Raw genomic sequence first — 26,746 nt, 5'->3', positions numbered from 1 at the left:
CAAGAAAAAGATTAAGGTAAAGCCATTGGCCTACCTATGTGCGTATATACGTCAAAAAAATAAAATAAAAATAATCTGGCAGCCCACTACGCGCCTCACTCACGCTTGGCCTGCAGCGCCTAGCAACTGTGGGCTTCCTTGTCAAGGCAGTTGTTGGCCACCAGCTGGAGCCCAACGGCTCTTTTCATGATCCAACAACTAAGATTAATGGATCGTTGGAGATAGTTTATCCAATGGTCCAGATTCAATTTTTTTTTATATTTTAATTCTAATTTATTAATTCATTAAATCCAACGGCTAAACTCTAATATGATCAAATCTAACTAAAAAAAGATCTAACGGCTAAAAATTAAATCCAACGGCTAAAACAATTAATTTTTTTTTATCTAAATCAAAATTCACCAAAAAACTCTATAAATACATGTATTTATTCAAACATCCACACAAAATTCACTTTTATCTTACAATTCTTTCAATTTTTCTTTCTACCCACTTCCAAAACCATTTCTTTCCATTCCCAAATTTTTCAAGATGGCACAAGATCATACTAGAGGGCGTACTTGGTCACATGATGAAGATGTTGCTTTGTGCTTGGCATGAGTTTTGTACTAGCAAATATAGTGTCGTTGACACGAATCAAAATAAGAAACTTTGTAGGCTAAAATGGTTGAGAAGTTCAATCTCAACTCCAACACCAACCGATGAGAAGTTGGTAGTGGGACATCCTGTCCCAAGATTTATTATATTTTATTCTTAATAGTAGTGGAATGACTAAAATGCTCCTGAGAGGCCACGTAGGCCTTCCATGTGGACCTCAATTTTCCTTTCACTTTTCTAGTCTTATTTTACTAGTTTCGAATAGTACTCATTTTTATGGACACGTGATCGCAGACGGAACTCAATTCAGAGCTATAACGAACAAGTTATGTCTGAAACTATGTAAAACTACTGGGACAATTTTAAAACTTGAACTGTGACCTAGTGCAGTGTGCATTAGGGTTTTTTTTTTTTTTTTTTTTTTTTGGTTTTTATCACAAATAGTCAATGAGATTGATTAAACTCATCATTTTGGTTCATCACTTTCAAAATCAATCAATGTCGTCTATGACATTCACTACTCCACATCAATTTGGTCATTTCGTTAAGATTCCATTAACTATTCTATTAGTTTGTATGTGGATCCACAAATCCAATGAAATGGTGACACGTGGATTACACCAAATAAGGGTTTTATCGCAAATGGTCCCTAACATTGATCAAATTCCTCATTTTGGTCCTTGACTTTCACTACCGCACATCAATTTAGTCATTTCTTAAAAATTTCATTAATATTTTTCGTTTGTGTTCTGATGTGGTCCCGCTAATCCAATCATATACAGCTCCACTTGGATTAACTATAAGAAACTATTTTTTTTAAGAGTGAACAAACGAATGAGTATTATGCGCTAACATTTCTAGCACCCAATTGAAAAAAAAAAAAAAAAAAAAAAAAAAAAAAAACTCAATCTAAATTCGATAAAAATTGAATCCAAATTCAATTCAAATTTAATAGGATTATAACTAACTACAGGGAATGTGGAGTGAGTTCAGGGGGCCAAGTACTTTTGTGGTGTCTTGGTGCCTCCTTTTGTTTTTTGTTTTTTTTTGAGACCTTGATGAAGACAACGATGACTTTTTTTAAGAGGTGGATTGTCTGCCCTCCCATTTCCATACTCTTCCCATCCTCTCATGTTTTGTGTGATCACAGTTAAGTGACGTCAACATTTTATATTCCTATTACTTTTTATTTTATTATTTTTATAAAAAAATCAATATAAATAATTGATATGACTTAACATTGACCACACAAACAGGAGATGATGAGGAGATTATGGAAATGAGAGGGCAGACAATCCACCTTCATTTTTTTATCTTTTAGTTTTGGTTTTTAGTTTCTTATTTTACTTTTAGTTTTAAATCTTAAAAAAAAATAGTTTCTTATAGTTAATTCATGTGACGCCAGATGATTGGATAGTGGGACAAAAAATATTGACGGAACTTTAGCAGAATGATTAAATTGACATGTGGTATTGAAAGTCAATGACCAAATTTATTGATTTTTGAAACTCATGGACCAAAATGAGGGGTTTGATCAATGTCAGGGACTACTTACGATAAAAACTCTTATTTTGTATAATCCACGTGTCACCATTGAATTGGATTTGTGGGTCCTACATACAAACTAACAGAATATGTGAGAGAATCTTAACATAATAACCAAATTGATGTGCAGTAGTGAATGTCAAAGACAACTTTGATTGATTTTGAAAGTGAGAGACCAAAATGATGAGTTTGATCAATCTCAGGAACCATTTGTGATAAAAACCCTTTTATTTTTTTACTTTGTTACATTTGGAGATCAATGGTTTGAATTAAATTTGAAAGTTGCCATAAAAAATGGAGGGTTTGTTTTATTAGTACTCCACATGATATTGAATATACCTCAAAATTTAATACCAAATAACTTGTATAGTTCTATACCCTAATATGCAATGATAATTTCGGCCTTTAACATAAACATCCCGAGAGATGGTTGGATCAAACGTTTTTTTGTTTTTGTTTTTTTTTTCTTTTTCAGTTGGACGTCCACCTCCTGCTTGTATCTTTTGATGAGCAAAGAATACCAAGTTTGCAGCGGCCATGTCAGTTGGACAACTATGTATTCTTTGGTTAAAGAGCTGCATGCCAAATTCACTCATTCAACTGCCACCAGTATTCAAATTGGAAGTCTCTTGTTCTAGACTCAAGCAGAAAGCCTGGACACCTCTGCTGGTAAGAATATAATCACAAGAAGACTGCTGTTAAAAATGGACACCTTTATTGCTAAGAATATAAAAACCCATTGATTCATGAAGGCATCGATCCAATTTTCTATATACACTTCACATTCTTCTCTAACCCGATTTTATTGTTATGATTACATAATTAAGATATAAAAACAAAACTATAAAATATGTATATGCACTTAAGATGTGAAGCGTGGTGTGTATGTAGAAAATGTGGGGTGTATATTAAAAGTGTAGGGTGTGAGGGTATTATGGGAAACTATGTAGAATGCATTAAGATAAACTTTGATTAGAAAAGCAAATGTGGGATGTGTTCAAAAATATGTAGACTATTAATAAAACAAGCCATTGTTGCACTCGTTTTTACGAAAAAAATAATTTACTATCGAAATATGAATTTTTTTTGGTAATATGGAAACGACTTTGCGAAACACCCAGAGAGGAAAGAGTCTACACTTTTTGTTGTTGTAAACTTTTACTGTTTTGTGTCAAAAAGGAATCAAACACTTTCATAGGCGATGAGGAAGAAATATCCTCGGCCCTTTCCAAAGCTATAGAAGATTCTATTCTAAGATTTCTATCATCACAGGTCTACACGTTGGTGGGCTGAAAACGCGTCGAAGACTTTGAAGTTTCAAAGAATTACTTAACTCCACACACGCGCGCGCGCGCACATATATACACACACATTATGTGTGTATGTCTGTAGAGGTATAGCAAGAGAGATCGAAAGCTTTTGAAGGTGTGTTATAATATTTCCACGGCTGATATTGAAGGTGCTTCTTCTCTCACCCGTTCATGGGAGTACAACGTGTTTTTGAGTTTCAGAGACGAAGATACGTGCAATAATTTTATAGATCATTTATACACTGCTTTGTGTCAAAAAGGAATCAAGACTTTTATAGACGATGAGCTTACAAGAGGAGAATAAATATCCGCTGCCCTTTACAAAGTGTTAAAAGATTCTAAGATTTCTATCATCATATCTCCGAAAACTATGCATCCTCGAATTGGTGCTTGGATGAACTTGTCAAGACCCTCGAATGCAAAGAATCGAAGAAACAAATGGTTTGGCCAGTTTTTTACAAAGTGAATCCGTCGGACGTAAGAAAACATAGAGGTAGTTTTGGTGATGCACTTGCTAAACTTGAAGGCAAATATAAAGACGACATAAAGAATGTGCACAAATGGAGGAAAGCTCTAACGGAAGCAGCAAACTTATCAGGTGGCCTCTGGGAGTATAAATTTCTATCCTTCCCTTAGTAGTAGTAGTAGTATTTTATTCTTATTAAGTTATCTCATGATTGTTTAAAAGAAAATTGAAAAATTAACAATTTAACTCTAGCTATGCTTTGAATATACAAGGACGAGCGTGGGCTGTAATTTTTCGTTTTTCTGTGGATTGAATTTGAGTGACTGATTTTGTCTTAGGAGGTTTTAACAATTAGCACTAAAAAAAATCCATCCATCCAAATTTTGTTCTGGGGTGGTCCTTCATAATAACGATATATATCAAGAATCGCTCCAGTGATAATATTGATACCAAGTGTCACTCCAGTGTAAAATTTGGATAAATGAATGTGTATAGAACTCGATCTTCTCTAGACATAGCATTATGTTCTTCTTTCAAAGACAAATGTGTCTAAGAAAATTTCAGTTGTATCGAACATAATATAAGTGATATTGTCTCGGCACATTTTTCCTTTAGAAAAAGAGAATCTATTAATGTGCACATCTACAAAACTCATGTTTTATATTCGTTGTCGTATAAAACATAAAACGTCATTCCAAGAAATCTATCATTTGCTTTGGCAGGCATGATTCTGAATCTAGACGTATTCAGCACATTGTTGAAGAGATTTCAGTGCATGTTGAAACGGACCTCGTCATAGAGAGCCTCGTCATAGCGTGCATATACCCCCATCAATGGAACCACCGTCTGCAATTTTCAGTGGTTTCGACATCTAGACAATGGATCTTTTAATCCCATTGAAGGAGCAGAGATAAACCAAACTACCTTATTACAGTTGTGCTCACACTGAGGGCATTTCTCAGAATTGCTAACGATAGAAGGGGCTCATGGCATTGGCAAAGGAAAGTTGATTTCTTAGCAGAAAGAGTACTGTTTGCACTCAAAATATACCCATTTTTACTTATTTGGGTAATTTGGATAAAATATGGCATTTGAAGGATTAATGAGCAAGAAGACTAACTTGGAAGATATTTAGCTATCAAGTGGGATAGGTTGGCACTATAATATTGTTTCTCCCATTTGTTTTGATGGTGAAGGTTTGCCAAGAGAATTGTTTAATTAAGATAAGTGCATGCTTTTTCATGTAAGTGGATGGAAAGACACCATGCATGCTTTCGGGCAAGAATGGGTAGTGAAAGAAGCTAGTTTGCTTCTTTTAATTATTTTATTGCAAGTGGGAAAAGACATGTGGTGGAGATGCAACTTGCTTCTTTTTTAATTGTTAGTTTATTACAAGTGGGGAGACATGTGCTAAAAACATGTGGTGGAGATGCAAGTTTCTCTTTTAAATATTGTTTCTACATGCAAGTTGGCAAATGCAATGCAAGCTGCCCAAGCTTCTTTCGGGCAAGTACAAAGATCTCAGCAAGGGGGCTCTTCCAGACCTCTATATAAAGAAGCAGATGGAGAAGGATTATGGACACACTCAAACAACCAAACAAATACAAGCACAAACTCTGCTCAAACCAGATTTGCCAAAAGCCTTATTTTATCTAGTTTATTAGCTCTGCTGCTCACTTGCGGTATCGATCTCATTTGTAGCTTTTATGTACTCATTTCCAGTCATATAAATTACAAGCAATCTGCAATATTAGTCACTTTCCTCTATCATTTACATTTCCGAGCAACCTTGTCATTTACATATTGTTCTATCTCTCCATATAAGTAAAGTCCTTATTTTTAAGGTAAAGAAAGAACCTTGACTCAAATGGCACAATCTCTTGATTTGAAGTCAAAAGGCGCAACCTTAATCATTCAAATCCCGTCTACTAGCGGCATCTAGTAGTGGCACGCCCGCACCCACCAATCTCGTATGTGAAGTAAATCCCCAGCTTGCCCGCGAGGCCCATGACGGATTTAGGGAGCAAACATATTTTGGCACGCCCGGTGGGACCCTTATATGAAGATAGATCATGAACAATCCTTATGTTCATGAATTTTCTACTTTTTCGGAGGATGACGGTGTGGAAGAGCGTCCAAGCTATGGCTATCACATAGAGCCAACCTATGAGTTGCCAACTTATGGGTACATGGCTGAAGAATACTCAAGTCCCATGGAATATGATTGTCGGCCAACTAATGGCCATCGAATAAATAATAATCTTGAAGATTGTCCAACTTATGGCTATGATGAAGGTTATTATTCTTTTGAAGACAATCACTTTCATGAATACTATGATAGGCCAACAAATGGCTTTGAGTATCAAAATGCTTCCAATGAGTACATAGAGCCAATATATGAGATGCCAACTCATGATCATCCGGATGAAAAGCTCTACAAAGAGGATGTGGTCAAATTAGAGAAGGTGTCCAAACTCCATGTGGCAAACATCGAGTCTGGTGAAGAGGTGACTAAGTGTTTTAAAAGGGTGGAGGAAAGTTATACAATTTTTGGAGAAACTTTGAGAAGGTTGATAGATCAAATGTGTCAAATCCCCTCTACAAAGCACACTCACCCTACTACAACCAAGGAAGAACAAATCATACATATTGATGAAGGCCAAACAATGGCCCCACCCAATGAAAAATCCATGAAAATGGATATGGTTGTAGAAGACCAAGCCGTTGTAGGCCAAACACCAACGCTCAGGGGGCTCGAACTCACACCTCATGTGGAGCCCGAAGAAGAAGAAAAAAGTTCCCACACTCTTCTCCGCCAACACAAGCATGTTGTCCACACCAAGATCTTAAAAAGGACAAAGCTTGGAGTGAAACATGAATGGCATCCTCCTATGGTTCCCAAGGTACATGGCATGGCCAATTTAAATGGTGGATCTGATCTCTCTATACTCAATTTTAAAAAGAGGAAAAGATTTGAGTGTTGAGAGAAAAATAACACTTGAGCAGCCAAGGGGCTTCATCCAAGTTGCCCGAATGATTTTCTTTGGTGTTATTCTTTTGTGCATTCTCTCCAGTACCCTTCTCCTTCTTTTCTCTTTCTTTCCTTTTTCTTTCTTCCTGTCTCTTTCTATATCTTTCTGTCCTGTCCTCTACTTTGCCCGAAAGGGCTATGTCTATATATGTATATATATCATATACTATATTATAAAAAAAAAAAAAAGAGGCACAATGAAAAACAGGTTGCTCGAAAGGGCTATATATATATATATATATTAGGGTAAAAGACTGTTTACTACCCTCATGTTTCATGGTTTTCAACATTTAGTACATCAAGTTTTTTTCGTCTCAGAGTCATACCTAAAGTGTAAATTTTGGGACAGTCTCATATATCCGTTAGTCAAACTGTTAAATCTGCCATTAATTGTGACATGGCGTCCATGTGGATAATGACTGGGCGCCATGTGTTAGCCACGTTTTTTTTTTCTTCCTCATTCTCCTTCTCCTTCTTCTTCCTCTGAATCTGGGGAAGGATTTTTTTTTTCTTCTTCCTACTTCATCCTTCTTCCTTCTTCCTTCTCCTTCCTCCTTCTTCCTTCTTCCTTCTTCTTCCTCCGAATCTGCCCAGATTCGGTTTTTTTTCTTCTTTTTTCTTCTTCTTCCTCCTTCTTCCTCCTTCTTTCTCGTTCTTCCTTCCCCTTCTCCTTCTTCTTCTTCTTCCTCCTCCAAATTTGGGGAAGTTTTTTTTTTCTCCTTCTTCCTTCTTCCTTCTTCCTTCCTCTTCTTCTTCTTCTTCTTCTTCTTCTTCTTCTTCTTCTTCTTCTTCCTCCGAATCTGCCCAGATTCGGCTTTTTTTTTTCTTCTTCTTCCTCCAACTGCAACTTTTTCTTCTTCTTCTTCTTCTTTCTCCTTCTTCCTCCTTCTTCCTTCTTTTTCTCCTTCTTCCTTCCTCCTTCTTCCTTCCCCTCTTCTCCTTCTTCCTTCTTCCTTCTTCTTCATCTTCCTCAAAAAAAAAAAAAAAAAAAAACCTTCATCTTCCCTAGATTCGGAGGAAGAAGAAGGAAGAAGGAGAAGAAGGGGAAGGAAGAAGGAAGAAGGAGGAAGGAGGAAGGGGGAAGGAAGAAGGAGAAGAAGAAGGAAGAAGAAAAGAAAAAAAAAAACCGAATCTGGGCAGATTCGGGGGAAGAAGATGAAGGAGAAGGAAGAAAGAAGGAGGAAGGAGGAGGAAGAAGGAAAAAAAAAGAAACTTTCCCAAATTCGGAGGAAGAAGAAGGAGAAGGAGAAGGGAGAAGGAAGAAGAAGGAAGAAGGAGAAGAAGGGGAAGGAAGAAGGAGAAGGAAGAAGGAGAAGGAAGAAGAAAAAAAAAGTTGCAGTTGGAGGAAGAAGAAGAAGAAGAAAGAAGAAGAAAAAAAAAACGTGGCTGACACGTAGCGCCCAGTCATTGTTCACATGGGCACCACATCACAATTAACGACACATTTAACAGTTTGATTAACAGATGTATGAGACTGTCCCAAAATTTACATTTTAGGTATGACTCTGAGACGAAAAAAACTTAATGTATTAAATGGTTGAAAACCACGAAACATGAGGATAGTAAACAGTCTTTTACCCTATATATTATATATGAAGAGAGGGAAATGGAAGTAATTTGCCCGAATGGGCTTACTATATATATATATATATATATTATATAGTATATTATATTATAGTTTTGAAAAAGACAACAAAGAAAATATAAAAAATTAATTAAAATTTGGTTTGTTTTAATTTGCCCGAAAAGGGCTCTCTCTCCCTCTCTCTCATTTTGCTTTTAAAAAATCTGGGTAATCTTTTTCATCTTGCCTGAGTAGGCATTTTTGTTGCCCGACTAAGAGCTTTCTTTTTGTTGTTTTGGTTCACCCAAAAGAGATTTGTCTTTATGTTCTTTATGTTTTACTGTTTTAGTAGCTTGGCAAGTCTCTTTTTATCTGTTTTTATTTCCACTTGCTCGAAGTGGCTCTCACTATCTTTCCTTTTCTTTCTCTCATTTCCCTTTCTTTTCCTTTCTTCCTTTCTCTTTCCTTTACTTTGCCCGAAAGGGCTCCCTATATATATTATATAGTATTATATTATAGTATATAAAGAAGGGCAACAGACTATATTATATAATATACTATATATAATATAGTCTGTTGCCCTTTCTGTCTCCATCTCAAGTCTGTCTTTCACTTGGCCCGAAAGGGCAACAGACTATATTATATTATATTTTGTTAAGTAAAAATAAATAAATATATATATATATATATATATATATATGTATAGATGGGCTGTTTTGTTGTTGGCCGAAAGGGCTTTCTTCCTCTTTCTCTCTCTTATGTTCCTCTTTGCCTGAAAAGGCACCTCATTCTCACTTTTTTATTATTTCTTTCTCGTTCTTTTCTTTATTTTTTCCATTCTCTTGTCTCCTTGTCCCTTTCTTTCCCTCTTTCTTTCGACTTTCCCCAAAAGGTATATATATATATATATATATTATATTATACTAGATTATAGGAAAAAGAGACAAAGAGCAACACTTTCCCCGAATGGGCCCTCTACATATATATATATATATATATATTTGTATTTATATTATATTATATTATGTTACATATGAATAGAGGCAAAAAAGAAAAAGAACAATAAAAAGAAAAGTTACCCAAGTTTCTCTCTTCTCTATCTTTTTCTGTGTTTTCCAGTTTGCCCGACTTCGGGCATTTGTCTAGTTTATTATCTATGTAACCAGTGAGGTTGCTCTCATGTTTTTTGGTATCCACAAGAAGGAATACAAGCCAGACAGAAACATTCTTTCCAATACTAGTTGCACTACCAATTGCCTTACTCATCTTGCCAAGTTTATCAACGACAGAAGGACCGAAGAGGTAGACGTGCCTCTTCCTTTCTAGCAGCACTGGAGCCTCCAAGGCTTTTGGGAAGTCATAGCAAACAAAGTTGCCATTTGTGATCAAGTGTTCTTCATGCTCAAATGTCTCTTATGCCTGCTATATCATCAATCTTCTGGATGAGCTTATTGGAGTTGTAAGTTTCACAAACTTTGCTCAAATTTGTAAAACTTGGGGGGCACTGTTTGCACTCAAAATATACCAATTTTTACTTATTTGGGCAATTTGGGTAAAATATGGCATTTGGAGGATTAATGAGCAAGAAGACTAACTTGAAAGATATTTAGCTATCAAGTGGGATAGGTTGGCACTATAATATTGTTTCTCCCATTTGTTTTGGTGGTGGAGGTTTGCCAAGAGAGTTGTTTAATCAAGATAAGTGCATGTTTTTTCATGCAAGTGGATGGAAAGATACCATGCATGCTTTCGGGCAAGAATGGGTAGTGAAAGAAGCTAGTTTGCTTCTTTTAATTATTTTATTGCAAGTGGGAAAAGACATGTGGTGGAGATGCAACTTGCTTCTTTTTTAATTGTTAGTTTATTACAAGTGGGGAGACATGTGCTAAAAACATGTGGTGGAGATGCAAGTTTCCCTTTTAAATATTGTTTCTACATGCAAGTTGGCAAATGCAATGCAAGCTGCCCAAGCTTCTTTCGGACCTCTTCCAGACCTCTATATAAAGAAGCAGATGGAGAAGGATTATGGACACAATCAAACAACCAAACAAATACAAGCACAAACTCTGCTCAAACCAGATTTGCCAAAAGCCTTCTTTTATCTAGTTTATTAGCTTTGCTGCTCACTTGCGGTATCGATCTCATTTGTAGCTTTAATGTACTCATTTCCAGTCATATAAATTACAAGCAATCTGCAATATTAGTCACTTTCCTCTATCATTTACATTTCCGAGCAACCTTGTCATTTACATATTGTTCTATCTCTCCATATAAGTAAAATCCTTATTTTTAAGACAAAAAAAGAACCTTGATTTGAGCAACTCTCATTCAAATGACACAATCTCTTGATTTGAAGTCAAAAGGCGCAACCTCAATCATTCAAATCCCGTCTACTAGCGGCATCTAGTAGTGGCACGCCCGCACCCACCAATCTCATATGTGAAGTAAATCCCTAGCTTGCCCGCGAGGCCCATGACGGATTTAGGGAGCAAACAAGTACTGCGACTATTGCATGCATAGCAAATTCACATGTTATAATACAACTTATGTCTATTTGTGTTTTGGACGGATTTGGAAAGGTTACAACTATAAGCATTCATGTAAGCATCTGGTTAAATAGTTAAAAATGTTTTGGGGGTTGTAGAAGCATTTTCTTAAGAAATACAAAGCCCCCTTTTAAGTTCTAATATGAATTTGAAACGTGCTTTCAATGAAAGCACTTTTAGAAAAAACACAATATGACCTGACATAATAATTAGGTATTAAATTCGTCATCCCAAATTTGAATCTAAGGTCACGCAAAGCACACCATGACCTGACATAATAATTTACAAATGAGAAAAATACCGAATACCCCACTACAGTGTTAACATATTAACTTGGAAAAAAATTTCAATGTGCCAGAAATACAGTATGGTGCAATAATTGTCATAATACAAGCGATTGGAGATATAAATTTTTTTTTAACCACTTGTATTATGACACTTGGATTGGAGTATCGCATTATGTTTTTGGAACTGGAAAGTCCCTCGACAGCATGAAAGAGTGGTGCGTTGCACCTCGGCCGCCTTGGCTACTTGGTGAATGAACCGCCAAAAATATGAGTTACTCAGCGACAACGGTTACATTGAACTCAGCATTCCCGCGAAATTCAAATCCAAAAGCCAAGGATTCTCAAAACCGGAGAGAAACAATCTCTCTAATACAAAAATGCAAACACATTCATCAGATTCCACCAATCCACGCAAAAATCATAAGAAATTTCCAAGACCAAGACCCATTCGTCGTCTTCGAGCTTCTTCGCCTCTGCTCCAACCTCAACTCAATCGACTACGCCACCACGATTTTCCAACAAGTTCAAACCCCAAATGTCTACCTCTACACTGCTCTCATTGATGGGTTCGTGTCATCTGGGTTTTACCTCGATGCGATTCGGGTTTACTGTCGAATGGTTAACGGGTTTGTTTCGCCGGATAACTACGCGGTAACTTCTGTGTTAAAAGCTTGTGGCTTTGGGTTGGCGTTGGAGGAGGGGAGAGGAGTCCATACGCAGGTTTTGAAGCTTGGGTTGTCATCGAATCGATCGGTGAGGATGAAGCTTCTGGCTCTCTATGGGAAGTGTGGTGAATTTGAGTGTGCACGGAGGGTGTTCGATGAAATGCCTGATAGGGATGTCGTTGCGTCAACGGTGATGATCACTTCTTATGCTGATTATGGGTTGATTGAGGAGGCGATTGGTGTTTTTAACCGGGCTAGGAGTAAGGATACCGTTTGTTGGACTGCTATGATCGATGGGTTGGTTAAGAATGGGGAGATGAATAGGGCTTTGGAGGCGTTTAGGGAGATGCAGAGGAATAATGTGAGGCCTAATGAAGTTACTGTTGTTTGTGTTTTATCTGCTTGTTCTTATTTGGGAGCGTTGGAGCTTGGAAGATGGGTTCACTCTTACATAGATAAGTATGACATCGAATTCAATTACATTGTAGGTGGTGCTCTGATTAATATGTACTCGAGGTGTGGCGATATTGATGAGGCACTGGCAGTGTTTGGTAAGATGAAAGAGAGAGATGTGAGTAGTTATAATTCCATGATTGAGGGGCTTGCTATGCATGGGAAGAGCATGGAGGCTATCCAAATGTTCCAGACAATGATAAAACAAGGACTAAGGCCAAATAGCATTACTTTTGTTAGAGTATTGAATGCATGTAGTCATGGAGGTTTGTCGGGTTTGGGTTTTGAGATATTTCATTCCATGACTAATATTCACGGCATTCAACCACAGATAGAACACTATGGATGCATGGTTGATCTTCTAGGTCGCTCTGGTCAGCTTGAAGAAGCTTACAATTTCATTGCAAGAATGAAAATGGCACCGGATCATATCATGGTGGGGGCTTTGCTAAGTGCTTGTAAAATCCATGGGAACCTTGAATTAGGAGAAAGGGTAGCCGAAATCTTGGTGAATTGTGGTAATGCAGATTCAGGAACTTACGTACTGCTATCAAATGTATATGCTTCATCAGGGAGGTGGAAAGAGGCTGCACAAGTGAGAGCAAAGATGAAGGAAGGTGGAACCCCAAAGGAGCCTGGTTGTAGCTTGATTGAAGTAAACAATGAGATCCATGAGTTCCTCTTGGGAGACCTCAGACACCCAAAGAGAGAGGAAATCTACAAAAAGTTAACGGAGCTAATCGATGAACTGAAATCAGAAGGATACTTGCCTGCAACAGAGGCGGTTTTGCATGATATTGAAGATACACAAAAGGAATTGGCTCTGTCGATACATAGCGAGAGGCTCGCCATATGCTACGGGCTAATTGCTACAAAACGAGGTACGACTTTGAGGATTGTAAATAACTTAAGGGTTTGCAGTGACTGCCACTCAATGATCAAATTGATAGCTAAGATCACCAACAGAAAGATTGTCGTTAGGGATCGCAATAGGTTCCACCATTTTGAGAGTGGGGTTTGTTCTTGTGCTGATTATTGGTGAAAAAGAAAACTTCATACTAACAGCAAGTATATATATTGTTTCTTTACCCTTATTTTCAATTATTTTATTTTATGAATCTCCGATAACAAGAAAATACAACGATAACGTTTGAAAGGTCAATTATGAATCTCCCACTTTTGCAGTTTGCACCCAGGTCCGAATCTCTCTTTCTTGAAGTTTAGTTGAATTGTGTAAATCACTAAATGTTACAGTTTTGTTAATCTACTGATTTTTTTTGTCAAATTACATTCCTTAAAAATCGTCACAGTGCAAAGCTGTGCCATTACACACATGCTTCGGTTTTTTTATACACCATGGCCGTCTCAGCACAAAACCTACTTTTCTTTCTATCGACATTCCCAGCAGCCCTAATCAAACCTTCAGAACCCACAGCAGCCCTAATGAAAAGCCAGAAACAGAGCTGGACATGAGACTTCTTCCTCAATTCACTTTGTAATCGTTTCCGTAATTTTGCACTTATGAGTGGAACCATTAATATTAGAAATCACCCCACAAAGATCATCTCTGCTAAAATTGCTAAAATATGAGATCATTTAGTCATCAAACCTATATAAAAGAAGTAGAGAGTGGAGGTGGATGGGAAAGGGGGAAGAAGAGCTAGAAAAGGTGGGAAGGATGGAGGAAAGAAGGGGAATAGGGAAGATGCAGAGGGTGAAGAAGGAAGAGAAAAGGGGAAGGAAGACTAGAAAGAGGGGGAGTTGGGCTGCCACCAATGTCTAAAATATCGATGATATCGGAAATATCGGTAGTCCAAAAACACATAAATTTCGATGAAAATATCGGGATATTATCGATATCGATAAAAATTGAATAAAAACCACGGAAATTGTAAGCAAAACTTGGAAATTTTTATTGAAACTTTGCAGGATGTTTATTTAGTCAATTATCTATTAGTTTATCACAAAAAAATTGGAATGAAATGCATTGCATGATAGATTTAACTGATTTAAGTTGATTATATAGCGAGTTGACAAACATTGTGAGTATATGTAGTAATTAATGAAAGAAGTTTAAACACACCATAATCATTTATATATAATGAATTAGTACAATATTTTATACTTTATACATTGCATGGTAAGATACATGAGTAACTTAGTATCACATAGAGTTCCTATCAAGGTCTAAAATATTGGTAGTCCAAAAACACGGAAATTTTGATGAAAATATCGGGATAATATTGATATTTTAGACCAGCCGGAGCAAGGAGCTGCGGCTAGGAGAGTTTCTTTTAGCTTGAAGGCAGAGGGGAGGAAAGTTTAGAGAGAGGAGAGAAACCACGTTTTTGTTGTTAATGTTCACTTTTTGGATTGACTAATTGAATATCAAATATGTGTTGTACAATGTTATATAAATTTGCATACCCTATGCCTAGGAATGTCAATTTAACCTGTCAAACACCATCTTGAACGGTTCGGTTTTGGGGATTAATTTTCAAGTTTTTTACAGTTATGGGTAATCATTGGGTAAATTTGTTCGGTTTCGGTTTCGGTTATTGTTATTGGTGTATCTGTCCCAAACCCATACCCAAAACCGAACCGTTTTCATTTTTTAACAAAAAAAATATAATATGGAGAAACGAATTATCATTAATTATGCATTATTAAATGTGTTATCAATAATTATACATTATTAAATATGAAAATCTGTGCCAGTAATTATAAGCATTATATAATTAAAAATATAAATAGTCAATAGTTAATAGCCAGAATTTAGTACACATGCATGCATCATGGAGGGTGCATTAGAATTCAATATTTACAACTAAATGGAGCAGCATTTATTAGAAAACCAAAACCCTCAATCACTGGGTTCGTCTTTTTTATCCAACATTTCTCGTTACGTGTAATCCACAAGGATGAGAAAATTCAGTAGGTGATGAATCATACATATCCCAGATAACGGAAAAACAGGTAAAAAAACCCCAACCAACCTAACCCAACTCATCATAACGCAACTTACAAACACTAAGGACATCAACCATTAAAAATATAAATATCATAATGGAAAAAATCATTACCCAATGATAAATCCGTTATCCGACGGGTTTAGTTATTGGGAAAACTCATTCGGGGATTCTTCGGTTTCAGGTTCGGGTATGGAGATGGCACATCCAAAACTGATCTGCCCTGTTGTCATCCCTACCCATGCCTCCTCTATTCTGGATCAACTAATTACCACGTTATTTCTACTAATCATAATCTCACTTTACTTTATTCCTTTTTACTTAAGGAAAAATAACAAGAAGTATTGATAATTACCAGATATAGGATCTATCCATATTATGATGATAGGTTTTTAAATCATTAGATTGTACGGTACCACCACGTGGCACCGATAGCTGGTAGTGTTGGACTTTTGGAGTGAAATTTTCCTTGTAACTCATTTGTCTTACATTGGTCAAGCTAAAACATTTTTCACTTTGTCATTCTTACCAAAAAAATTGGATAAATAGACTTAGAAATGAAATTTGGGCTTAAACCTTGGATGTGGGTTTGAGGTGTGATAAGAATATTAGCATACGCCTACACACAATGAACATTTTTTGTTTGTTTTTTTTTTGTTTTATTTGAATAAACGATATTATTTACACTAAGGGGGTATGTGAGTGAGCTAAGCCTCATAATGGACTACCAATAATGTGGTTAAATTTGTTTTTGGTGAGAATTAAACCTAAGATCTCTCACTTACAAGTGAAAAAGAATACTATGAGACCGTATTACTACGGTGTGGAGCAAAAAATAATCCCAAAAATCATTGAGCTAACACGTGGATTATTTCCCAAGAAAGACAAGGATGCCCCTATTAAATGAGCAAGGAGCAATCTCATTCACCATGCACAGCTGAGGTAGAGCATACAAAGATCAACGACTACTCAAGGCATCCCTACCCGTAAAAAAAGTCAAAGGTATTTATGATAGAATAATCCCTTGTTCTTATCATAAAAAGATTTAACATTCCACACAGGCACTTACACACAAAAAACAGTAGAACCTTGTGCTATTTACATGCAGAAATGATAAAGTTTGTCAAACTAGTTACCTCACGTCACTTCCCTTACGAAAAACGAGTTTTTATCAATAATAGCCAAAATTTAACATTTAATTTCATAAATGTCATATTTTATAAAATCTTTCAAATATAACAGAAAACTTACTTAAATAAACTTAAATACCCTCAAAATTAAAACCAAATAAAAATTAGTGGCAAAACTCTCACCCCACAACTATATATACAAGCAGCAACATTGCTGAACTTCCCAATCATTTTCATGTTTAAAAATTTAGAACTTTCTGCACATGGATTAATATTTTTAACCCCATTGTTGAGAGCAGCATTTTCGCACACCCTCACTCCATTATTTAGTTTTGATTGGTTTGTGAGATCCGGTACAATTTTGAACTTGCTAATAGGGGTTATAGATTAATTATATTTGCGGGGAAGAGAAGCACGAATTTAATTGGAATGATCCTCTTGTGAAAACTGTTATGGTTTTAAATCCCTGTCATCCATCAAATTTAAGGCAAATTCGTAAGCACAATCGGATTGGAATTTGGTTTCAATGAGTTAGAATCCTCAACTAATATCATGTCTCCTAAAATGACTGTACAAATAATATTTTGCCGTGACGATATTGTATCAACAGCAACGATTAAGTTTGAGTTTCAGACATGACCAACAAATTTTCAAGTCGGTGCTCAATTAGTTGACAGTTGGACAACACCCGCAACCGCTCCACGACATTTACCAACGGTCCTCGTGGCCTCGCACTTTGAACAACGATGTAGAGGAGATCTATTCAAGTGCTTTGGCTTTTATGTGTAAATATGTTTTGGGATTTTGAGGGTATTTAAGTCTATTTACATGAGTTTTTTGCTATATTTGAAAGTTTTTATAAAATGTGATATTTATGTAATAAGGTGTCAAATTTTGACTATTATTGATAAATACTCTACGAAAAATATAAATTGGTGTATATCCTTGAAAGTGATTCCTCAACATTATGAGCAAGCATAATTAATAATAGCAAATACAGGAAGACAAGACATTGGTATATTAAGCAAGCTTGAGAGGTAAGTAAATGAACAACAATGTTGCATTGAAGAATACAATGTGAAGGAGGGGAGGAAAAGAGAGTGAAATAGAAAGGGAGAGAATCTTAATCGGACAGGTCAAGAAATTGACCCTTTCGTGCCCCACAGGGGAATTCTAGTAGCTTTACTGTGCAGGATGAAAAATAAAAGAGAAAAAGAACAGCAAAACAAGGCAAAAAGGTCAAAATACTGTGGAATGAACAGTATTGTAGCACAAAAAAGGGATTAGTCTATAATTAATTTTTCTAAGATGTATATTTTTTGTATAATTTCGATGTCCTGTTGGGAAAATCAATTACTAGCTAACTTTATAAAACACAAGAAAGTAAGATTTCTACGCACAATGTCAAACCGTGATTAGCATGCAAGTAGACATGGCTGCGTCCAAGCGAATGAACCAAGTATTTTCCTTCGAGTTATTCGACACTTTCAGGCTTCGACTATGCAAGGCCTAATACGCTCTAGCCATTCTACCAATTCCGATGCTGACAACGACTTCTGCACCTGTGTAAAAGTAAAAGAGAATGGCATCTCCCGACACCAGGAACCTTGTCCTTGCATAACTGTATTTCGCTTTCATACCTTCGAGTTACTGAATAACAGCCACCACCACAACATACTAATGCAGGAGGTCATCCCACATTACTGGAGAGAACTTTTCTGTTTAACCAATGAAAAATGTACAGAAAATGATACAGAACCTAGCAATAAGGCTCGCTGTCTCTTCCTTCGTCTACTAGACTGTCTAAAAGGCGTACCAAATTCCGGCTTTTTCATTGGCACAATAGGAGATATAAGTTTTACTGTTATAACTAAGAATGTTATAAATTCTCTCTATCCTTGTCTTCAATCTGTTTTACATTCTTAACTATGTCTTGAACACTTTTAGTAAGGCGGTCTGCATGTTGGTCTACCTCTTTCAGGACCATTTCAAGTGTTTTTCTACACCCTGCTAACTGTTGGTTCGCTCGATAAAGCTCTGCAGATAGCTCACGAATTTTCTTATCTTTCTCGTCCTGCACATACATGATATATATTATTTCATAAATGTATAATATTGCAGAACTCAGAAATTCGAAATCAATCAAAGGTCTATTTGTGACACTACTATTTCACAAGCTTCCCAGGAAAATATGATTCCATTCATGCATCAAAGAACTCACACTGTGTCTATTAGAGCAACTGACCTGTGATGGAGCCGGAATGGTGACTCTCTTGCCTCTAGAAATCCACATAGGATGACAATGTTTTGTTTCAAGCTTTGTAACAACCCACTTCCCGGACTTCTCTTTCCTTGCCATAATCATTGCCTTGCAGCCCTCCCTAGTTTCCTCCCTCGGCCTCCTTACTTCGCCCCTTTTTGACTGCTTATTGTCACGAAAACCTTCTTTGTTACAAAGAAACTTACGACTGTTAATGGATCCATCACGATTTGAACGATGGAAATTACCAACACGGATTCTAAAACCCACACGTGTGGCATATGCATCATAGTATTCCTTGACAGCCTCTTCAGAGTCAAACTCCATACCAACATAAGGTTCTAGAATACCATCTACTTCATTTTCATTCAAGTCCGTCACATTATTTGAGTCTAGCATTTCTCCACTTTCAGCGTTCGGAATATCCCTTTCAACTGGACTCTCCACGACCAGCCTGTTCAAATCCGCTTCAGATTCCATCGGAGTAGGATCTGCAGCCATTCTGTAATTCTCACTTCCATAAGCTGTGAAGTTCACAACATCGTACAAATATAAACTACATTTACAGAACCAATGCAAGTAAATGGATGTGATACACGTTCGTAATGCAAAATCAAAGCAAACGATAGGGAAATCGAATGGAAAATTCCAAAAATCAAATTGGAAAACGAGAATTGAACACAAAAACAAATTAATCATCTTCACAAGTATCCATTTATAGGGAATATGTTTTCCTCTGCATTGCTTTTCTCCCAAAAAATTCATGCACGCGAGTGTCGGCTTTTGCTAGTCATATGATAGGCAATAAGTCCAGTGTTTGGATAATATGAAATTGAAAACGAACGTAATAAGTCCAGTGTTTGGATAATATGAAATTGAAAACGAACGTGTTGGGGCCATTTGTATGCAGATAAGTTATCCACCAAAAAAAAAAAAAAAAAGTAAATTTCGTTTCAAATACGCGATTTTCATGAATTTCAATTTGCACAAATCAGAATCCTAAATGACAATGCAGATGCTTCAGACTTCTGCCAAGAATAAAACTTTAACATCCAATGACTCGAAGCCAACAAATTTATGAGGAAGAAAAAGGGTCCAAAATACTAACCCGCCAAAATTAACAGCATCATATATTAAGCAATCAAAGCCCAGAAAAAACAAAAAACAAAAAGTGCAGAAATTTAACTAATTTTCCCAATAAATATTCCAGTAGATGCTAACACTGCAACACAGGCTTAATTTAATCCAATTTTCTGCATAACCCTAGCCCACGCATAATCAAAAGGAAGGGCCTTTAATCCCCAATTATCATTTGTAATTAAAAGATTATCTTTTTTAATTGAAAAATTAGTATATTTAGTTGAATAAGCTCATTTCTCAAAAGCCAGATAGAAACTTACTTGCTTCCTTCCGCCAGTGATTGCATTCACGCCCGTCTCTGACCTTCTGCCTCCAACTTTGGGAGAAGAAATTTGTGAAAACCCAGTTTCTCTTGATCTACATACATATTTTAACGGCTCTGATGTAATGTGCGGTGGGACCCTCTTGACACTTATTAGTCATGGACCCGGTTTGAAGACTACGGCCCAACTTTGGCGCAGCCCAAATAAAGTTTGAACCTTGGAGAATGGCGAGTAAACCCCATCAAACGTTCCAACGCGAGCTGAAGAGTCTGTGGCGATCTGCTAGGGTTTTAGGCTTTCCGCCATAGTTGCAAAAACCCCACTCCGGTTTGGTTTGGGGACGCAATGGAGGGGCTGAGCGTTTCGGATACCAATTTGGTTGTGTATTTGCATCCGTCGACGAGCAACAGTGTCCACAAAGCAATCCTGCGCGAGCTCAGCTCGATGCTTTTGAGGTACTTTCTCAGCAACCTTTCTTCGATGTTTCTAATTTTTTATATTTTTGAGGATTTGTAAGCTTGACACTGTTTGTATGATTGGTTTCAATGTTGCCCGCGTAAGGATTGCTCGTAAAGGTTCTTGTTTTTTTTGTTGGCTGAGTCAACTGAGTTGAATTTCGGGAAAAAGCATGAGCATTTCGGAGGCTATGTTGCGAAACACCGGGTTACTTTGTTCGGTGTTTTGAAGAGAGATGTTTGCTACCGATTTTTTTGTAACTTCTGAATGTTCCCACAATGTATGCCTCTGTTTGGAATCTGCCTTGCAACAAACATGAGTTTTTTGGAGACTATGTTTGTAAAATACCGATTATGTAGTCAGAATTTCGAACAGAAGCAGACAATTTTCCCCATTTAATTGTAATTTCTGAATGTTCCTGCAATGCCTTGCAACAAATAAGTAATTTTCTTAAGAAAGACTGCAAATGGGAGCTGATTTGTCAGAGTTAAGGAATGATATCTTCATGCAGTGTGTTCGGATTTGTTTTTACGGTCTCCAAATTCATTAGTTGGCTACTCTGTATTGTTCAAGTGCTGAGGGCGTTTGTAGCCCTCGTTGGAATAATATTCCATTTTTTCACATGTTTGTGTAATTATGAGAATCATAGTTAAGAGTCTTTGTGATGTGGTAACAACTTTGGTATTTAATTTTCTGTCTCTGGTTTCTCATGCAGGTACAATGATACATTTGAGGGTATTGTATTGGCTTATGAATTCAACATTTTAGATAAGGACGCAAAGATTCTTCCCGGAGTTCATCCTTATTTTACTGTCAGACTAAAAGCAAAGTTATTACTTTATTCTCCAAAGCCCGATATGCTTGTAGGTAGTATTCTTGTTCTGTGTTAACTAATGAAGTAACATACATACAAATTTTATACCTTGCGAGAATACTATGCTCAAAGTTTGATTTATTTTGTTATAAAAAATGCATCCTGTTATCAAATGATACACTTCTTTAATGGTGATCCTGCTGCTTGTTATGTGATGTTCTGCCACTGCAGAAGGAAAGGTTGTGAAAGTCACACAAGAATCAATTCATGTCATTATCCTTGGCTTCTCGTCTGCTGTCATAACAGACAGAGATATTCGCGAGGAATTTCAATATAAATCTGTAAGTGCTTTCTTCATCATTGTGTTTCAGCGTTCATATCCTTAATATTTCCCATTATTAATTCATCCTTCTTCTGGTGCACCATTGTTCTTATAGAAACATGGCAAGCAATTATTTGTTAGCAGATCTCACAAGCGGCATGTAATAAAAGTTGGAACGATGATACGACTATTAGTCAAAAGGTGACCTTTGATTATAATTACCTTCTTGTGATTTGAAAGAAAACTGAAATTTGGTAGCAGCAATGCTGAAGAGACTGCATTTTTAGACCACATGAAATGTAGCACTGGCAGGTGATCAGTCAACTACCAACCGGTCATAATGGTTGATGTCATAAGTTAACCCCACCTGCCACAGAATGTGGTCTGAAAAAATGGTCACTCTAGCATTGCTCTTCGTGGTTTAGTCCTTGCGGTTTTTCTTTTCTTTATTTAACTGAGGAATGGTGTTCTCGTTCACTTAGTGGAATAGTGTGGATTACGGTTTTAAAGCCAGGTTGTAACACATTCTAAAGTGTACTCCAAAAAGTCACAACTCACAATCATTTTCGAGATTTGTGAATTAGATGCTTGAGTCACGAAATAGTGATGAGGGAGAGAGGTAGCATGCTTGCTTAAGTGTTCATATTGTGGGGATTCTGCATATCTTGTAAACTAAAAATGTCTGGTTGACTATATTTTCGTGCGCTATATATGTGGTTAGGTACTCATTTGCTCACGTTGTAGATTCTCAACTAAGTGATAGATTTATTGTACTTCGCCTTTTCAAAAAAAAAAATGTGTTATTATACTTGTGTACTTTCATAACATTGATGTTTGCAGTGTGGATGAGGAAACACTGTACATTTATGGTTCCTTGCTTCCAGCTCACACAGGAAACATTATCTGGTTGGATAAACAAACTGAAGATACTTCGCTAACAGATGGGTACTTCTCTGACCTTGGAATTTAACTTGAAAGAGTCTGCATTTAACAGTATATAATCCATTTTGAGAAAGGAAAAAAGTAGATTCTGCATTGTAATTGTTGAAAGAATTTGCAGGAGTGCTAAGAGGAGGAAAGGAAACGATGGAGAATCAGTTATGCAAGAGCCTAGTAGAACCAGTGTTGAAACAGTTTCAGTCAATAATGACCATCATGTCAAGAAGTCGAAGAAACACAAAACACAATAAGAGTCGTGAAGACTGCTGTCCGGTCTTTACATGATTTTCGTTTTCAGGTGATTATTTTATTACCAATAGAATCATGTTATGTTTCTGAACTCGACAAAGGCATGTGAGCAAATTAGTCGATCTAGAATAGAGGAGGCAGGGGGGCATGCAAGCAAATTACTCCAATTATTAATGAAGAAAGAGGTTCATCTCTCGTTCTCAACTTATTGGGAGCTTTTTATTAGGTTTATTTGAAAATCTTATGTCTGCTTGCCGTGATATTACCACAAACGCTGGTACAAGATTCTTGGAGGAGAAAACATCTTGGTATTTTGGTTTCAGAACTTTGAAAGTCGTGCTGTGTTATGTTTTTGTAGGTGATGGTAAATTATCAATCTCTGAGGTTATGTATTGTCGTCGTCTACTTTGTTGTCATTCTTCATGAAATCGCTTTCTAGTTAAAAGTTTTCGATTAGACATGCAACAAGCTTAGTTCATCATTTGTCCGGCAAGTCCTATGAGACTATTTTCAAGCACGATGAATAGCTCGTCGAGCTGTTCTAGCTCTTGATTCATTTCTTTGCTCACTTTATGAACTAAGTGAACTTCAGCATTGAAAGGTAGATTCTTGTTTCGTGCATGGGTGGCTGTCAGTAGATTTGTTGAAGTACAAAACGAGAAACATCAAAGTGAATCTCTTTCAAATCCAAACCCTATAAACTAAAGTGAAAGCCATACAACGTTTACAGCCCAAATCAAACCATCAACCTCACCGCGTCCACCATAACCGTGTAAAAACTCCCATCTCCGAACGGATCTCCACCATTAAGCATCTCCTACTGATTTCCACCACCTCGATCCGACTAGCCTTGGCCACCCTCCCCACAACCGGAGCTTGACCAACCCTCACGTCATCTTCCTCTTCCTCCACTGTGAGAAGAACACCGTCAATCTATGCCTCCACATTGGTGGCAACAATCAACTTCGGCTGTATTCCTTTGTCAAGACTGCAAGCGACACCGATGGTTACGACGACGGCGGTTCATCGGACCATGATGGCCAGTAGGTTCTTAAAGTCATCTCCAATGACGAAAAGATAGATTTGAATGATCGTAAATTATGTTCGCTGACTGGGCAAGGGTCTCTAAGTGTAGAGTAAAGTAAAAGTCCCAAAATTTGAACGACCAGTTTATCAATTCTGTTGGAGCTTACAAACCTACGTGCCTCTTCAAATTTAGCAAAAACTAAGTTTTATGGGCTCTATCGGACTACGTGGTACTCCTGTACTATACTATAATTTCTCCTCTTGAAGATACTCTGAGTGCATTACTGTATGCCATCGTACTGCTGCGCAAAAACAACATGAGATTTACATAGCCCAACTTTATTTTTTTAGATAAAATGAAATTTTATTAACAACGATCAAGAACTTACATTGAATAGGCATGTCAAACGGGATCCTAAGACCATCTCCAATTTTTTGGTTAAAACCTAAAAACCTAGAAACAGTTTTTTGCTCCAACCCTTCTGGGTTAAATTTTTAGTCTGAAATTATTAAAGAATAAATTTTTTGATAATTTTTATTTTTATTTTAGAAAAAGAATGATGTAGACTATCCTAATTTAATTTTATGAATATTTTAACCTAAAAATATTTATATTTCGATAAATATTGAAAAATCACTAAACTGATACCACGAAACTCGGGGAATACTATGAAAGAATATGAAACACAAGAAAGATATTTTTTTTAATTATTTTAGCCATTGGATTTATATTTTGACCATTAGATCATTTTTTTAGTTGTTGGATTCAATGAATTTATAAAGATAAAACCAAAAAAGATACACTTACATGGTCCCAGGGAGAATTATGAGCTCAATTTGCCCTAGAAATGAGTTTTGGATTAAAACTCATATTTGGCCCAAGGGTTGGAGCAAGTTTGGTAAGTTTAGAACCTAAAATTTGAGTTTTACTCCAAATATTGGAGTAGGTCTAAGAGCAAACCTTACTCAGGAAGAATTCAAATGGGATACCAAACACGCCACAATTTTACAAATTTTAAAAGAATTCTTTTTATTAAAGGGAGGGGGTGAGGGTTCGGAAATATTATAATAATTAAGAGCGAGTGAGTCTGGAACTCAGAACTTATAGGTAGAAACCTAACACCATATTTATTAGAATATTGATCACATGTAAAGAATTACAGTACAATTCCGTCGCCATGGATGACTTGCGTTCAAATAACATGAAAGAACACTCACTAAGATTAAACCTTGCAAGTTTGGATAACCACTGCAAAGGCACCATAAGGAAGGTCGGCACCACCCTCGAATGATCTTAAAGTGTTAGCAAAAACACACATGCATAAGTCACCTCCAATACATGATTTTCTTTTTTCATTTATTTTTTTATTTTTAGCTTCCTACTAATAGTCTACTTTCAAGAGTACAAACCACAAAAAAATACAAGAGTCTCATGGACAGAGGGAACTACCGTGACCATGAAAGCTATCTTCATTAGAACGAAAAAGCAACCACAACCGATACAAGAAGATACTTGGAAAATAAGATAAGCAAAGACAAGAGAAAGAAAGATATTAAGAAAGATTGTCTCCAACACCAGACAAGGATCGGCAATGAAGAATTTTCTCTCTATAGGCTAGGGATGGATGGCCACCTGATGAACCAATGATTCTAGGTCCTCGTCCGTAAGACTCTGCAGTGTAAACTATCAATCATTAGGAATGGATGGTAGAATCAAGATTAATTTGTTGACTTATGTTCCATTAACCTATTAAAACATAAAACTATACAATCTTTTTTGAAAAGGAGACCAGTTGGTCGCTTCGTCACGGTAGTTCACTCTTTCAAGTCTGGGAAGACTCACAGAGGCATTTTAGCCTCCCCCAACTACCATCATGTGACTCACTAACACTAAAATCGAAATTAGAACATGTCAATGACTACTTATCGACTTAAAAGTTAATTTTACCTTCTTTGTCTCAGCCAATGACTTGAAACGTCCAAACACCTCCTCAAATGTCTTATCGTCCATATCATGACCAAGCTGGTTGACAAAACCAAATAATCCAAATAATTTGTAATTACTGAAGAAAAAAAACATTTTTATCAAATAATATCTCAAAGTTCATACAAAAAAGATACTAAAGGGAATTTAATACCTGCCAGAGACGAGACTTCAAAGCATGACGGCCACTAATAAGAAAAAAAGAAAAGAAAGCGAGATGTTTAAACGCTACTGTGATACTCATGAGGTGGACGAAAGTATTATCTTTTATCGCTAACCTGTGCTTTCCTAGGACTCTCAATTAAATGTTTTTATATTTTTAAAAGTGAAGTAATTTCGTTTTGCATGAAAAATATAAAAAAAGAAAAAATTGTGACTGCATAATTTTTTATTAACGATCCGTGTGCGTTGATCCCTAAGATCCCTAGCGAGAAGGTCCGGTGAGGATCCAATTCCCTTTTGAAAATGCAATATGCCCTTTAAATTGTAAACTAATCCATATAAATATGCACCTGCAAATTTCTAGAAAATCATTTGATATGATTGCAAGAGTATTTTTTTTTTTTGGACAATAGTACAGCTTATGTAAACTTGCAAGCATAAAATATGGAAATAGATATTCTCCGGATCTCTCCCTCCTAAATTCAGGGATCAATTAATCTAAGCTTTTGAAATTTGATCAAACGGTTACGCCTTCCCTTCTTTTTTTCCCTCCCCTTCCATCCCCTCC

The 26,746-nt window shown here is 36.6% G+C and overlaps 3 protein-coding genes and 1 long non-coding RNA gene across 7 annotated transcripts; 2 read left to right on the top strand and 2 right to left on the bottom strand.

Annotated features, from left to right (window-relative positions):
* The first annotated feature begins 11,518 nt into the window (after positions 1–11,518).
* Positions 11,519–13,558, top strand: LOC103445334 (putative pentatricopeptide repeat-containing protein At5g59200, chloroplastic). Its single transcript, XM_008384329.4, has one exon. The coding sequence runs from the start codon at positions 11,614–11,616 to the stop codon at positions 13,504–13,506; it is 1,893 nt and encodes a 630-aa protein (XP_008382551.3). The 5' UTR covers positions 11,519–11,613; the 3' UTR covers positions 13,507–13,558.
* A 4,709-nt stretch (positions 13,559–18,267) lies between these two features.
* On the bottom strand, positions 18,268–20,335 carry LOC103445333 (protein FAR1-RELATED SEQUENCE 7-like). 3 transcript variants are annotated; one of them, XM_008384326.4, is made up of 3 exons: positions 20,224–20,335; positions 18,809–19,325; positions 18,268–18,637 (listed from the first exon to the last, which is right to left on the bottom strand). In XM_008384326.4, exons 1-3 carry the CDS (start codon positions 20,247–20,249, stop codon positions 18,443–18,445), a joined length of 738 nt encoding a protein of 245 aa, XP_008382548.3. In that variant the 5' UTR covers positions 20,250–20,335; the 3' UTR covers positions 18,268–18,442. The 3 variants fall into 3 exon arrangements, with proteins under 3 accessions (XP_008382548.3, XP_008382549.3, XP_017190778.3); XM_008384327.4 differs by having other exon boundaries at positions 18,809–19,347; positions 20,224–20,331; XM_017335289.3 differs by having other exon boundaries at positions 18,809–19,379; positions 20,224–20,302.
* A 42-nt stretch (positions 20,336–20,377) lies between these two features.
* LOC103445332 (uncharacterized) lies at positions 20,378–23,398 on the top strand. 2 transcript variants are annotated; one of them, XM_008384325.4, is made up of 6 exons: positions 20,378–20,681; positions 21,398–21,549; positions 21,728–21,837; positions 21,934–22,019; positions 22,659–22,763; positions 22,879–23,398. In XM_008384325.4, the coding sequence occupies exons 1-6, from the start codon at positions 20,572–20,574 to the stop codon at positions 23,006–23,008; spliced, it is 693 nt and encodes a 230-aa protein (XP_008382547.3). In that variant the 5' UTR covers positions 20,378–20,571; the 3' UTR covers positions 23,009–23,398. The 2 variants fall into 2 exon arrangements, with proteins under 2 accessions (XP_008382547.3, XP_028965691.2); XM_029109858.2 differs by having other exon boundaries at positions 20,407–20,681; positions 22,703–22,763.
* A 1,970-nt stretch (positions 23,399–25,368) lies between these two features.
* LOC103445331 (uncharacterized) lies at positions 25,369–26,093 on the bottom strand. Its single transcript, XR_530764.4, has 2 exons — positions 25,981–26,093; positions 25,369–25,704 (listed from the first exon to the last, which is right to left on the bottom strand). It is a non-coding gene; the product is annotated as an uncharacterized lncRNA (long non-coding RNA).
* Positions 26,094–26,746: the final 653 nt, after the last annotated feature.

Source organism: Malus domestica, chromosome 10 (genome assembly GCF_042453785.1).
Source record: "Malus domestica chromosome 10, GDT2T_hap1".
In the NCBI taxonomy this organism is placed as follows: Eukaryota; Viridiplantae; Streptophyta; class Magnoliopsida; order Rosales; family Rosaceae; genus Malus; species Malus domestica.
Note: the sequence above shows the minus strand (reverse complement) of the source record. Positions and strands in the feature narration are given on the sequence as shown.

Bases quoted from the DNA above. Each gene is read 5' to 3' on its own strand.
- LOC103445334 (XM_008384329.4), top strand. From the start codon at position 11,614: ATGAGTTACTCAGCGACAACGGTTACATTGAACTCAGCATTCCCGCGA.
- LOC103445333 (XM_017335289.3), bottom strand. From the start codon at position 20,249: ATGCAATCACTGGCGGAAGGAAGCAA. The intron at 19,380-20,223 runs GTAAGTTTCTAT...CTGTAAATGTAG, and splicing joins TCACTGGCGGAAGGAAGCAA to TTTATATTTGTACGATGTTG. The intron at 18,638-18,808 runs GTCAGTTGCTCT...ATGTATGTGCAG, and splicing joins CCATTCCGGCTCCATCACAG to GACGAGAAAGATAAGAAAAT.
- LOC103445332 (XM_008384325.4), top strand. From the start codon at position 20,572: ATGGAGGGGCTGAGCGTTTCGGATACCAATTTGGTTGTGTATTTGCAT. The intron at 21,550-21,727 runs GTAGTATTCTTG...CTGCCACTGCAG, and splicing joins AAAGCCCGATATGCTTGTAG to AAGGAAAGGTTGTGAAAGTC. The intron at 22,020-22,658 runs GTGACCTTTGAT...TGATGTTTGCAG, and splicing joins ATACGACTATTAGTCAAAAG to TGTGGATGAGGAAACACTGT.